At 38.3% G+C, this 15,253-nt stretch overlaps 2 protein-coding genes across 3 annotated transcripts in view; one reads left to right on the top strand and one right to left on the bottom strand.

Moving 5' to 3' along the window:
* On the top strand, positions 1–1,307 carry LOC136813042 (uncharacterized PPE family protein PPE62-like). Its single transcript, XM_067069557.1, has 3 exons — positions 1–43; positions 613–984; positions 1,177–1,307. The coding sequence occupies exons 1-3, from the start codon at positions 1–3 to the stop codon at positions 1,305–1,307; spliced, it is 546 nt and encodes a 181-aa protein (XP_066925658.1).
* Positions 1,308–3,252: 1,945 nt separating this feature from the next.
* LOC136812799 (trichohyalin-like) overlaps positions 3,253–15,253 on the bottom strand; it is a 28,445-nt gene continuing 16,444 nt past the window's right edge. For both annotated transcript variants that reach the window (XM_067069334.1, XM_067069326.1), the window contains exons 9-17: positions 14,564–14,941; positions 14,078–14,261; positions 13,306–13,470; positions 12,216–12,377; positions 11,441–11,595; positions 6,180–6,317; positions 5,637–5,842; positions 5,267–5,477; positions 3,253–4,925 (exon numbers count right to left, since the gene is read on the bottom strand). In XM_067069334.1, coding sequence (XP_066925435.1) covers positions 4,152–4,925; positions 5,267–5,477; positions 5,637–5,842; positions 6,180–6,317; positions 11,441–11,595; positions 12,216–12,377; positions 13,306–13,470; positions 14,078–14,261; positions 14,564–14,941 — 2,373 coding nt within the window. In that variant the 3' untranslated portion in view covers positions 3,253–4,151. The remainder of the gene's footprint in view (positions 4,926–5,266; positions 5,478–5,636; positions 5,843–6,179; positions 6,318–11,440; positions 11,596–12,215; positions 12,378–13,305; positions 13,471–14,077; positions 14,262–14,563; positions 14,942–15,253) is intronic.

Below are 15,253 nucleotides of genomic sequence, written 5' to 3'. Positions count from 1 at the left end.
ATGTGGGAATATTCAGCAGCCCCATTTATGATACATTACCCTCGTAAGTGAAAACAGATCTTTAAAAGTCGATTTAAACATGACTAAATATTGTACTAGATTTTCCTCAATTCTTAGAACTGGCTCATTAATTCGTTGTTACTAAAAGAGGTAACGAGGTGGTAACGAGTGGTAACGATGTGGTAACGAGGTAACGAGTGTTAACCAGTTGAAAATGGTGGCCCTAAGTCTTCAAATTTGAATTTCTCGATTCTGGTGTTTTTGCAACAGATGCTGATGGCTCTTGAGGTTCTGCAGCAGGACCTGGCAGATCTGGTGAATGTGCAGTAGGAATTGGAGATTTAGGCGAATGTTATGATGAATGTTATGTAGTTGATGGATTTGGTGAATGTGATGATAAAGCTGGTTGTTTGGGTGAATGAAATGGTGGAATTGATGGTTCTGGTGAATGTGAATCAAAGATTGATGGTTCTGGAGGTTCTGCATCAGGAGTTGGTGATTCTGGTGAATGTGCGTCAGGAGTTGGTGGTTTTGGTAAATGTTATGGTGGAGCTGATGATTCTGGTGAATATAATGCTGGTGTTGATGGATCTGACGAATCCAATGGTGGAGTTGGTGATTTTGGTGAATGTGCATGTGGAGTCGGTGATTCTGGTGAATGTGCATCAGGAGTTGGTGGTTCTGGTGAATGTGCAGCAGGACTTGGTGATTCTGGTGAATGTGCAGCAGGACTTGGTGATCCTGGTGAATGTGTAGCAGGAGTTGAGGGTTTTGGTGAATGTGCAGCAGGATTTGATGGTTGTGGTGAATATAATGCTGGTGTTGATGAATCTGGTGAATGTAATGGTGGAGTTGGTGGTTCTGGTGAATATACAGCAGGAGTTGGTGATTCGGGTGAATTTGCAGCTGGAAGTAGTGTTTCTGGTGAATGTGCAGTAGGAGTTCATGGTTTTGGTGAATGTGCAGCAGGAAGTAGTGATTCTGGTGAATGTGCAGCAGGAAGTAGTGATTCTGGTGAATATGCAGCAGGAGTTGGTGTTTCGGGTGAATGTGCAGCAGGAGTTGATAGTTCTGGTGAATGTAACGGTAAAGTTGGTTGTTTTGGTGAGTACAATGGCGGAGTTGATGGTTTTGGTGAATGCAATGGCGGAGTTGATAGTTTTGGTTAATCTGTAGCAAGAGTTGTTGATTCTGGTGAACGTGCATCAGGAAATGATGGTTCTGGTGGAGTTGATGGATCTGGTGAATATGATGGTGGCATTGATGGTTCTGGTGAATTTGATGGTGGCATTGATGGTTCTGGTTAATGAGCTGCAGGATTTGATGGTTCTGGTGAATGTGATGGTTAAGTTGATAGTTCTGGTGAATTTGATGGTGGCATTGATGGTTGTGGTGAATGTGCTGTAGGAGTGGATAGTTTTGGTGAATTTGCAACAGGAGTTAATATACCTATAAATTGTTATTGAGATAGACTTTTGATCCCCCGGACAGCAGGTCTAACCCCCCCCCCCTCGCCCGAAAGCATCAGTTGACCCCATCGAGGGCAAGTTTACCCCCCCCCCCAAGACAAGGCAAATTTTGTAGATTGTTCACTACCCCCCCCCTCCGGACACTATATCCTCCACCCCCATGTACGGACATTTTCTGGAAGAGACCATTAAAGGCAAAAAGCAGTTGAGTAGTTGAGCTCCAGCTTCTGGACTAGAAAACGGCAGGGTAAAAACTAGCCAACTTTAAGCTTTAAAGAAATAATACTCCTTGAGGTTGAACAAACCCTCCCCAATCTCTTGCCGTTTATCCCGTGAAAAATATATAGGGGAAAGATTCCAGAAAAGTAACAAGAATCTTAGCACGGAAATGGAAATCTTATACTAACAAGGGTACCATGATTCAAAATGAAATTCCTAATTAGCAAAAGGTGTATCAAGATCGTTGAAGTTTGATTGAAGCTCCATTATTTTGATTTATTACCTTGCCGTCCATTCTTTTTACATTCCAATGGCTTATTAGCAGACGCCCACGCTAAAGCTTAAAGAGTGAGCTAATATCTATCATCCCATCGGGGAGGAAAAGCTGGAACTTTTACTAACCAAACTCGTCGAACACCAATCAAACCTCATCGGTTAGAAAACTGTCATCATTAACGAGGTCATTGTGCCGTGGTGTACGGTGGGGCTGGATCTAAATGTCCTTTGTACGGCGGTGGAAATAGGTTAATTTTAAATCTGCTGTACACCCACTGTACCCATCAATATAATAATGTACGGCAGTGTCTAAGCAGGGTCGTTTCGATTATACAAAAATGATTGCTGAATTTCATTTGACATGATCTCTAAGAAATACTTGCTAAAACTGACTGTTTGTCACAACTGGTTTCACTATTAAAGTCTGTCTCAAAATAATTTGCATCTGGAGAAAAAAATGGCTGTAACTTTTGATATAATTCGAATCAAGTTGCGATTTTGTGCTCGTTAAAAAGATATTCGTGAGTGGAATATAAATTATTTTGAGACAGACTTTAACACATAACTATCTGTTGAAAAAAGGAAAAAAAGATACCTGTGCTGTTTGTAGTTTTGGTGAAGAAGAGAAGAAAGGGGAGGGTATAATGATGTTGTTGTTGTGGGGAATTAACTCTTTTTGTACTACTTACTAAGAATGATCAATTTATTGGTCATTCACTAACTACACAAACATAGAATACTTAGTAGTAAACACTGAACAAAAGACCAGAAAACATGATAAAAATTTATACAGCAACAGCAAGTTTCCAAGTTTCAAAAGTATGTGCAATGGGCCATTCCAGAAAAAAAACATTACCCCCTAATGGATGACATCAATTTTTGAAATAATTTTGGCACGAAATTCCAGGCAAACTTTAAAGAGAGTATCGGAATTCCATGATTTTTTTAGGTTACAGTAACGGAATTCCACGGTTTTGATAGGTATTTTGTAAGGTAGAGGTCAAGTTAAAAAAAAGACTTTCCACGGTTTCTTACTTCTAACAGCTCCCAAAATCTGAACAAATTTTTACAAAGTTTTTGAAATTTCACTAAAAACTTGGCTCGAGGCGAATTAGAAAGCATTATTCATAAGCATATAATAGGCATAACATATGCCTGGATGACTGGATGCTTTGAGAACTTAAGCATACACGAGCCTGACCATGGGGCATACACTTGCTTATAAAAAAACATGTAGGTGACTATAGCTAAGCTCAAAGTAGGTAAAAATGAACTGGATAGACATCAATTATGCCTGTACAAGGCTAAACCAAAAATGTATTTTATCATAAAAAAGTTTCATAGCTATAGTATATCAAGATTATGTACACTGCAAAGGAAAATAGAAAGAAAATAACTAGTCTAAAATGTTAAGAAAATGAAAAAAGTCTAAAATCTAACAGAAGCTTTGCCTAATTCAGATAGAGAACGAACGACACATACTCATGAATAGTATGAATATGATAAGGACGGGTGAAAAGTTAGAGGGGTATGCTCGATATGCAGAAGGCCAATTATATGGTCTACAATTGTCTTGGGAGTGAGAAATAGGCTTTGTTCTAGATCTGAAATTTTCAATCAAATTGCTTTGTTACGTAAAAAAATTGTGGTACTCAAGCTTTCTTCACATGCACGTAAAATTTTACGTAATACCTTACGGTAAGTCGTTCGTAAGGCTGTCTTTTGGGAATTTCCCCGACATTATGTAGATTTTTTGTTAGTTAAGAGGGTCTTACGTGACTTTTCCCTCCGATAAAAACTTTTTGAACGTAAGCAAACTCTACATAAGGCCTTAAAACACTACGTAAGCTTAGGGAAATTCCCCACCCTTCAATTTCAAAATTTTACGTACATGTGAAAAAGGCTTTAAGCAGGTTTATCAGCGTTGGAGGTTTTTGTAACGTGAAAGAGTTGAAAACGTGTTCGTAGACGAGAATTAAAATCACGAATAAAATAGGTTAAACAATTCACGAAAGTCCAAATCTATTTCTTATTCATTGATAACAGTAGAGTCTATCATTCATACTCTCGTCCTGGTATTACATTTCCATCAATGAAAGACACAGTGTAATCAACAAAAATAGAGCATATTCTAAATCTCAAGTTCATCATCTTAAATTCAATCCATGAGAGGGGTAGACACGTTCATCATCTCTTATCACGCCTCGTGTAAGCCGCTTTATTTGATTCTTCTTTCTTCGTAATCAGGGATTGTAAAGCGCGTGCACGAAATTCGAGTTCTTTTAAATTTCCAACTGAACCTTTATTAGCTAAGGCGCGTTCGCGTTCACTTGAACTGTCTCTTCGCTTCCTTCTCTTCGCTCCATCTCTGTCTCGCGACAATGACCGCTTCAAGTCCTGTCTTCGATTTGATTTTACGCTCGATTCTCGGGATCGTCTATTGTAATTATCGTTTTCATTGGAAGGTGACCGAGGCTGTTGTTTGCCTCGATTATTGTAATCATAGTTTTTCTTATTGTTCATCTGCATTTTGTCTGCGTACATTTTGTTACGAATGACTGTTCGCTTGTCGTGCTGTTCGGGAAAATCTTTGGCAGCTCCTCCACGTCGATCGGCGCCTATGTCCTGTCTGTCTGGACCCATGTCTCGGCGTTCGGGTCCACCTTCATTTCGACGCCGCTCAAGCTCTCGTTGACGCCTACGCTCGTCGTAGCCAGCCGGCTTTTCTTTATTCATCATTCCAGCGGGACCGGGACCTGGGCCTGCACCTTGCGGTCGCACGGGCATTTGATTTTGGCGATCGAGCTTTCCACGGAGATCTCCTCCCTTCTTGTCTTGTTCCATACGGAATTGTTTCTGCTTTAGGTAATTTTGGAAATCTCGACGATCGTGTTCGGGATGTTTCCGTTGTTGTTGTTGTCCGTAATGTTGTGGAAGAGGAGGTTGAGGGGGCTGTGGTGGCTGCAAGGAAATGAAAACAACAGGGATTATAACCACCCAAAACTCGCACCTTGAATTATGTAGAAGATACATTACATAAAATTACGACCTGACCTGTGAAATCGCGTTAATTAGACATGAAGAAATCCAACTCAGGGTTAAAATAGCGTTACATTGAACACACCATTCAAAGGCACAACTAGCACGCCACAAGTTTTATTCATGGGGAATACCGAAAGACTACCCACACACGTTCGAGGTCTACACCCCAAATCTTTCTATGGTCTTGATTCCAGTCCGAGCGGGTACATTCATAAAAAGATCAATTAAAGGAGGGAAGCTACAACATATAGACTAATTACCCTGCCAGGATTTCTCATTTGTCTTCTGTAAGCCTCTTCGTCTTCATTTTCTTCATTTTCACTGCTGCTACTCGATGAAGAGGAAGAAGAACTAGAACCATCGCTTTCGTCCGAGCTGTCGTTCTCGTTCGACCGGCCGCGCGATTTCCGGTTGGTCGCTTCGGAGGTGCGGTCTTTTTCTCGCTGCTGTCGCTCTTTCTCTTGGTAGTACCTGCGAAGAAAATGATATGTGGATGTGATTTGGAGCTTAAAAAAGACAACTTGTCAAGCTAATTCAAGAAGGAAAGAGAGAAAGATTCGAAAAATTTGAAAATTTTGGACTAGGGTACAACTTGCTGTGGAAAATCCCTGTTCAATAAACACACCGTACCTTTGAACCCTTAATTTTCGTTCTTTGTTTTCATCGTCATCAGAATCACCCGAGCCACTGCTCTCTTCTCCTGGCGAACTTCCCGCGCGTTGTCGCTTGTAATGTCGTCTACGTTCATCTTGATCGCTCGGTGGACGGGAACCTCGCGGCCGGCGTTGAGGTGGCGGTTGTTCCGCGAATTTGCGTTTTCCATCACGCATCGAAGCCTACAAAAGGCAGATAAATAAATAAAAACTGGTATTAGGAAGAAGAGACGAGAGAATCAAATAATACACGGGCTGCAAAATTATATTAATGCAGTCAAAACATTTGATTACTAGAAAAAGTTCACGTGATTTTATGTTACTTGCTTTACTTACAGCTAGTGTCAATAAATTGGAACCAATCAGAAATAAATGTAACAAGCACATAAAAATCTCGAGTAAAAGAGTCATTTGTCTTCCGACATCGATCACTTTGGGCTTTCAGAAGGGAGTTAACTCAGTATAGAGAAGGAGAAATTATCAAGTGAGACGAATAACGAGTGAATGATTGATAACTTACCTGGTTTCTCTCTTGGTGTTGTTTGAGTAGCATCTCTTTGTGTCTCATATACTCTTCACGTGTCATCTGTTTGTCTTTAGGTGGTCGTTGCTGTTGTGGCGGAGGTTGGTTGCGAGGGCGGTCCATCGGACGGCCGTTCTGTTCGTTGGTTAAGAAGAAGCAGTTAAAAATGATGAAGAAAACATTTAGTCTGGGAGCAGAATTCAATATATCGAGTTATAGACGACTTTGCTTAACCCAGAAGGTGAATGGGGTTGTTATACATCGTTGGAACGGAAATTTTATGCTGATTATAGAAACCCGGTTAAAAGTCTCTCTGGACAAAATTGCAAACGAGGTGGTTGCCTCCGGTGGTGTTTTCGATTTTACCGTTTTAGAAAATTGCTTACTGTCGGCAAAGTTAAAGGTTTAGATTTCATTTTATGCAAAATGCTGTCAATAGAAGTTAATAGAAAAAATTCAAATCGAAGAATTTTTTTTGCACTCCATCTTGGAGGATTTTTGGCGAAAATCGATGTTTTTTCTTAAAATTCGTCTAAACCTAGTCAAAACCACTGAAATTATGTCAAAATAAGTCCAAAATATTTCCTGCGAAAAATACTAAAAAGAAAAAAAATATAAAAAATAAAGAAAAAAACGGCCTCAAAACGCTATTTGCACTCCCCTCGTGGTGTTTTAATGAAAAAAAGATTTTTGTGTTTTTGAATAAAAAGAATAAACATTTTCTAGCGTTTCTTCGATCTACGACTGGAAATCCTTTTTTTCTTAGATCATTTTTCCACACAAATGATAAATATTCGAAAACGACCCCTCCTTCCTGGGTTTTAAGTCAAATCCCGTTTGTAAGCCGAAATCAGATTTTTACTTAAAATTCGTCAACAACTAGTCTATAAACCACTGAAATTGTGTCAAAAGTAAGTAAAAATATTCCCTGCAAATGTTTTTAAAGAATGAAGTATAGAAAATAGAAAAGTGGGCCCAAGACGCTATTTTCCATGAAAAATTGCTCTCCTTCGCCTGGGTTTTTAGGACGAAAATTGCTATGAAGATTCTTCATTTCCAGCCGCATTGGAGGTGCAGCGCTTATTTCGAAATAAACCTTGTTACGGCGCTTACAAAGGGTGGTATGGTGGCGCTTAATGGAGAAAATAAGCGTTTTTTTAAGCTGCAAAAATATGGTTAATAAGTTTGAGCATAATAACTACTGCTGAGACTTCAACGAAGATGCGGATCTAAAGACGTAATTCGTAACCAAACGTAGTAGTAGTTTTGTTTACATTTTCGATCACACATAGTAAAAGAATGACTTAATTTCGACGTACAATTATATCGAGGAACTGAAGTTTTCGTGACGGAGGAGTTGAACCGTAGTTTTCGGGGACAGGAGAAAAATTTCGATTTTTCACCATGTTTGGACTATTTTATGAAAATAAGTATCAAACGCTACTTTGCTGTATCTTTGCCCAAGTTCTAGTAAGTTCATGGGGGAAATCAGGCATTACGCGGCCATCACATGTTAAAGTTAGTACAAACTTGGCAAAACATAAAGCTTTCACTTGTTTAATTAGACGGTGGATAAGATACAACGGGACGTGCGGGCAATGCCAAACGTATTTGAAAAGAGGGGTACTAGTAAATTTCTAATTTAAAGTTAGCCGCAGCTATTGGAAAATCTTCATGAAGAATATAGGTTTTTAATGAAAAAACGAGATTTTTGGTGTTTTTGAAAAAAATATAACATTTTCTAGCTTTTCCTTCGATCTACGACTGGAAATCCTTTCTTTCTCTTAGAATCATTTTTATCCAACACAAAATGATAAAATATTCTGAAAAATGACCCTCCTTCCCTGGGTTTTTAAGTCAAATTCAGTATTTTGTAAGCCGAAATTCAGTATTTTTACTTAAAATTCGTCAAAAACTAGTCTATAAACCACTGAAATTGTGTCAAAGTAAGTCTAAAAATATTTCCCTGCTAAATGTTTTTAAAAGAATGAAGTATAGAAAATAGAAAAGTGGGCCCAAGACGCTATTTTCCATGAAAAATTGCTCTCCTTCGCCTGGGTTTTTAGGACGAAATTGCTATTGAAGATTCTTCATTTTCCAGCCGCATTGGGAGGTGCAGCGCTTATTTCGAAACTTAAACCTTAGTTACGGCGCTTACAAGAGGGTGGTATGGTGGCGCTTAATGGAGGAAATAAGGCGTTTAAGCTGCAAAAAATATTGTTGAAATAAGTTTTGAGCATTAATAACTACCTGCTGAGACTTTCAAAACGAATGAATGCGGGATCTGAAAGACGTAATTTCGTAACTCAAACGTAGTAGTAGTAGTTTTAGTTTACATTTTCCGATCACAACATAGTAAAAGAATGACTTAATTTCGACGTACAATTAGTATCGAGGAACTGAAGTTTTCGTGACGGAGGAGTTGCAACCGTAGTTTTCGGGGACAGGAGAAAATTTCGATTTTTTCACCATGTTTTGGACTGATTTTTTTATGAAAACTAAGTACCTCAAACGCTACTTTTTATGGATATCTTTGCCCAAGTTCTCAGTTAAGTTCATTGGGGAAATCAGGCATTACGCATGCCATCACCTTCGTTAAAGTTAGTACAAAAACTTGGCAAAACAATAAAGCTTTCACTTGTTTAAAGATTATGACGGTTGGATAAGTATACAACGGGGACGTGCGGGCAAGTGCCAAACGTATTTGAAAGAGGGGTGTACTAGTAAATTTCTAAATTTAAAGTTTAGCGCCGCAGGCTATTTTTGGAAAAATCTTCATGAAGAATATAGTTCAGGAAGAGTTACCGAAATAATACCTAGATTCCATAGGTCGAAAATACCGAAACGACTAAGTTTTATGGGTATATTACCATCACTAGCAGCATTTTGAATATAAACACCGTACATATTTTACAAAATACCGAAATACCGAACAGAAAAAGGCCGATATCGTGTCACCGAAAACCCTGAAATTCGCATTCGCATTGTTCCATTTGGGTACTCTTTTGTACTTTTGTAGTGGGGGGGGGGGTCGTTTTGCATTTTTTCAAAATTTTTGCCCTCGATATCATTTTATAACAACCCCCAATTTTATGAAATTTTCCTGAAAAATAGCTAAAACTTTCATTTTCCTAGGGCTTTTTAGCAAAATCACCATCGCCATCTACAATTAAGCGCAAAAGAGTAGAATAACAACAGTGGGATCGCAGAAAACTCATATCATAAAAGTGCTTCTTCATCGCTCTATGAAACCCACCCATGCAAATGGTGATATTTTGAAGCTGGGGCATGCCCCACAAGCTTTTACAAGAGCTCGTCAACGGTAACACATTGATCTTGTTGTCCTAGATTACGTAGGATCTTCCCCACATTGATCAAGATATTGCAGAATTCATCAGCATCAGTCAGTGATGCCCCCCCCCCGTGATGCAGGGAGTGAACGACCATTCCCGATGATTGGTGGAGAAGACAGTTTCAGTGATAAAATTTTCCGGCAGCCGGTCCAAGTTGGAACATTTTGAACCTCTGTGACTTTAAAAAGCTCACTTAAGCCCGATTTCAATGTATAATAACTAGTTTTTATTTTTAATGAAATTTAAGCAAAGATACTAAACTTTGGCCTAACACCCAGCGAAGGAGAGTGATTTATTCAGATTCTTTTTGCATATGTGTGGGAAAAATGATTCTAGGAGAAAACACAGGATTTCCAGCTTCGTAAATCAAAGGAAAACCTAAATAATGTTATATTTTCTTCAAAAACACCAAAAATCCCGTTTTTCAATGAAAACGTCAACGTTTTTGGACTTATTTCAGTTATTTTGGGGACGGGATGGAGTTTTTACAAGCTCTTGTTTGATTTGGTTGGTCGTTAACCAGTAATAAAACAATTTTGTTACTTTTTCTAAAGAACGCGTCATTTTTATTACTTCAAATGACCAATTATCGAAGTATCTTATAAAAACTCCATCTCATCTGTTATTTTGAGACAATTTCAGTGGTTTATAGACTAGTTTTTGACGAATTTCAAGTAAAAATACTGAATTTTGGCTTACAAAATACCGAATTTGACTTAAAACCCCAGCGATGGAAGGTCATTTTTCGGAATATCTTAGCATTTTGTGTTGGATAAAAATGATTCTAAGAGAAAGATAGGATTTCCAGCTTCGTTAATCAAAGGAAAACCTAAATAATCTCTTTTCTATTTCCTATACTTCATTCGTTTATAATAATTTAACAGGGAAATATTTTTGGACTTATTTTGAAACAATTTCAGTGGTTTATAGACTAGTTTTTAACGAATTTTAAGTAAAAATACTGAATTTTGGCTTACAAAATACCGAATTTGACTTAAAACCCCAGCGATGGAGGGTCATTTTTCGGAATATCTTAGCATTTTGTGTTGGATAAAAATGATTCTAAGAGAAAGAAAGGATTTCCAGTCGTAGATCAAAGGAAAAGCTAGAAAATGTTATATTTTTTTCAAAAACACCAAAAATCTCGTTTTTTCATTAAAAACACCAACGATGGAGTGCAAAATAGCGTTTTGAGCTGATTTTTCCTTATTTTGTTATAATCTTATTCTTTTATAGTATTTTTTAGGGCAGGAAAGTATTTTTTGGACTTATTTTGACATAATTTCAGTGGTTTATGACTAGTTTTTGACGAATTTTAAGAAAAAACATCGATTTTTCGCCAAAATCCTCCAAGATGGAGTGCAAAAAAAATTTTTTTCGACATTTTTGAATTTTTTTCTATTAACCCATTCTATTGACAGCATTTTGCATAAAAAATGAAATTCTAAAACCTTTAACTTTGCTGACAGTAAGCAATTTTCTAAAACAGGTAAAATCGAAAAAACACCACGACGGAGTGCAAACTCCAGCCTCGTTTGCAATTTTGTCCAGGATAGACTTTTTAAGACCCGGGTTTCCATAATCAGCATAAAATTTCCGTTCCAACGATGTATAACAACCCCATTCACCTTCTGGGTTAAGCAAAATTGCTATTTTGTGATTCTGCTCCCAGACTAATTGAACCGTTAAAGTGTTTGAACCTGCTCAGAAATAATGGCGAAAAACAATTTCCTAATTTTTATCTTTTCTATAAATTTGCTCGTCAATAATCACGGAGAGAAACATCAGACCATCAGATCTAATATTCAGTATAAAAGAAAACGGTCAAAGCAAGATCTCGGTTGAAAATGAAACAATCAAACTATCTAATACAAGGATGAACTTTCGAATCTTGTCAAGCCTTACTCTATCTCTGTTCTGCATTCGTCGGTTTCGCCCGTCATCTCGTTCTCGTCCTTCGCTTCTCCTTCGGTTGTCGTTGTTGTCCCGACGATTCTGTCGATTTTTCTCCGAGTCTTGGGATGTTGAGTCGTCGGAATCTGATGATGATGCTCTTTCGGCTGGAATGAAAAATGATTCAAGATAACGTCGAGGACTCTCATAAGATACTTTAAAAAGAGGGTTGAAGGAAGACGGGGTCTATCAAAAACCTGAGAGAACAAGCTAACTTTAATGGGCTCTTCCAGAAAAAAACCATTCATGGGGGGTGGAGGATATATTGTCCAGGGGTATTGAAAAAAACCTAAAAAACTGCCATGTCCATGGGGTGAATCAGCGATGTCCAGGGGTAAATATTTGTGTCCAGGGGGTCAATTTGATGCTTGTCCAGGGGTAAAACACGTGTCCAGGGGGCGAAAAAAATCGAAATGTCCAGGGGTAGATCAAAGACAAAATAATATATCCTCCACCCCCCATGAACGAATTTTTTCTGGAAGAGCCCAATACAGTGAAAACAATAATTCCTGTATTCTGTCAAACTGTGGGCAAAGCAAAGTTTTTCGTCAGCGGCTGAATATGATTTTTAGACAACAATTAAACACATATTCTTGAGATTTTGGTGCATTATGCAGAATTCTTAGACGAAAAAGTACCTTTCTATACTACACTGAAACAGAAGAACTTTTATAAAACTGGTCAATATTGAAAATAAGTTGACTTGACCAGAATACTATCTTCTTACATTTGCGACTTCGACTTTTTCGTTCATCGTCATGTCCTCGGTGGTGTTGTTGTTTATGATGACGTCGTTGTACGTCTTTCTCGTCATGACGTTGTTGTCGTTTCATGTGACGTTTTCTCTCAGAAATGTCGGAGTCGTTATCGGAGTCATCGTCATCGTCGTCTGGAAGTAAGAAGAGCTTGCATTAAAGACTATAAGATTATTAGAATACTACAGGAGTATTGCTAATAAGAAGGGATCTCAACAAAAATATTTGACAGTAAATCAAAATTTTTCCATAGTTTCAGCTCCCTCCTCGTCCCAAAAGCCCCCAGCTTTTTTTCAGGGGGCCAAAAGGAAAATAACCCCTCAGCTAAATTTATAAAAACGTTGCCACCACTTTTGTAAATCAAAATATTGAGAAAATGGTGTATGCAAAAATTTTTTTCAAAGAGGGGTCAAAACCTTTCCAATAGCATAGATTTTTAGCATAATTCAAAATATTTATAACCTATTTGCTCTGCCTCAGTGCTATTACTTAACATTCAGCCCCCCCTAGCTAACCCCCATAATTTAAAAAAATACAGCCCCCCAATCAAACAAAAGTGGTTTGGCCCCCCTAACCTCAAGGGGGTGCATTCTATGCCTGAATTGTTAAATTGGTGGTGTGGGGTCGTAGAGGGTCTGTTGTCATTGTCTTTTCTCATTTGAGATTTTTCAAACTGACCTCTGCAATGGAATGTTGTTGAGAGAGGGGAGACGATGAGAGAAGTATTGCTATTATAAATCATACTTCATCGCAGAGGTTTCCGTACGGGAAATTTTTTATCAAACAGACATATGCGCAAAGAGTGTACTACGAAGCGATAAACGTGAGATACACTCTGGTACAGAGTACCCGAATCCCGGTGTCAAAATAATTAGAAATTCTTTTAATTTATTAACCTTCTGGGAAGTATCGTAAGTTTTCTGGCTATGCTACAAGAAAGGAGGAAAATGAACCTTCGAAACTGTCGACCACTGTGTAAGAATCTATATTAGTCTTAAATGTTTGAAATTCCATTTTGAAATCGTAAAAGCAGCCTCTTCAGACAGAAGGCCTTTCACTAACCTGAATCGTCGGAGGAGGAAGATTTGCTTTTACGGCGTCGACTGCTACTACCGCCGACTTTAGCCGACTTTCTGTCGTCACCACTTTCGTCGGAATCATCATCGTCATCTGACGCATTTTCGTCGTCACTTTCATCCTCATCGTCGCTACTGCTTCCGTCTTCGTCTACGGAGATGAAGGAAAATATGATTCTTTTGAAAATTCAAGAATAAACGTGAATCTCCGCTGAGACATTTTTAAGCTGAATGATGATTGGAGCTACCTGATGATAAATGTTGGCCAAAAAACGAATGAACGAACGAACGAACGAAGCAAATATTCATGAGTGGATTATCGAGTAAGAATCAAGAAATTGAAGAACACCCGTTTTTCCAGCATTTTTAGAAAATAATAGGAATTGCTATCAACAATATTTTATGTGAAACGAACAAAAAATGTCACAATTAAGACCAAAAAAAATCTAGAAAAACGGCGACTTTCGGCATATTTCCCACACTTCCGGCCGGAAAAGAATTTTTCTCGAAAATCAGCCATGTGCAAAAATCAGAAAAAACTAATGACGAAATCTCAAGAAAATGCAAAAAAAACAAACGGTTTTTCCGGCATTTTCGGCAGTAAATGAATTTTTTTTTCGAGAATCGGGCTCCATCACATTTTACGCATCACCATTTAAGACATAAAAGCATTCTTATTTACTTCACTGAAACGAAAATCCGTCCAAGACGAAAGAAAACCCAATCACAATGAGACAGAAACAGACAGCTAATCCTACCTGAATCAGATTGTTGTTCTTTCTTGACACTTGCAGCACCGTCTTCCCCTTTCTTCGCTTCCTTTTCATCATCTGCGGAGGAGGATTCTTCGTCACTCGACCCAGACTCTTCGGATCCAGACTCCTCCTCTGATGACGATTCCGCTTCACCCTCCTTCGTAGTGCTTTTGTTGTCCAAATCAACCTGAAAAATTGATCGTCCAAAAGAAATTATGAAGAGGCTTCTCGTTTGTAATGGAAATTTTGCAATAGAAATATAGTCAACCCTCTCTAATTCGAATCTTTCTGTAGTCCGAACAAAAAAATGGTCCCCTCAGCTGGAAAGAAGCGTAAAATAATTTCTATAATACGAATCTTTCTCTAATTCGAAGGAAAGTCTTAGACCTATAAAGATCGAATTAGAGAGAGGCAACTGTAGATAGTCAAATTTTGGTTTCAAATGCCTTGAAACTTAATACACTCGTAGAAGGGTTGAAGTTATGGTACCTTATCTTGAGTGGGCTTTCCTTCTTCGTTTGTCGTTTTTACTTCATTCTTTTCCTTTTCATTCGTCGCTTCGTTCTCCTTCAAACTCTCCTCCTCCCCATCTTCTTCAGGCGCACTCTTCACTTCGTAATTTACGTCATCCAGATCCACCTTCACTCCCTCATCCACAGTTGCGGTTGGGGTAGCGGTGGCGGCGGTTGGGGTAGATTTTTCTTCACCCTCCGCTTCGTTGGGTTTTTCTTCTCTCTTTTCAGCTTTCGGTTTTTCTTCACTCTCTTCAGCTTTCGGTTTTTCTTCACTCTCTTCAGCTTTCGTTTCTTCACTCTCTTCAGCTTTCGTTTCTTCTTGTATTGTTTCTTCTTCAGGTTCTTTCTTGATCTGCAAAACGTAGAAAATAGTAAAATTTTGTCATTTGATAAGCGTGGGAAAGACACTAAAATAGTATATTTGTTCATTTATGGAGAAAAACTTGAGCGAACCTTCAGTATAGGAAAGACACTAAAATAGTAATTTGTTCATTTATGGAGAAAAACTTGAGCGAACCTTTAGTATAGGAAAGACACTAAAATAGTATATTTGTTCAGTTATGGAGAAAAACTTGAGCGAACCTTCAGTATAGGAAAGACACTAAAATAGTATATTTTGTTCAGTTATGGAGAAAAACTTGAGCGAACCTTCAGTATAGGAAAG

This window comes from Clytia hemisphaerica, unplaced genomic scaffold (assembly GCF_902728285.1).
Source record: "Clytia hemisphaerica strain Z4C2 unplaced genomic scaffold, Clytia hemisphaerica genome assembly, whole genome shotgun sequence".
Classification (NCBI taxonomy): domain Eukaryota; kingdom Metazoa; phylum Cnidaria; class Hydrozoa; order Leptothecata; family Clytiidae; genus Clytia; species Clytia hemisphaerica.
The sequence above is the reverse complement of the archived record's forward strand: the minus strand, read 5'-3'. Positions and strand labels throughout refer to the sequence as shown.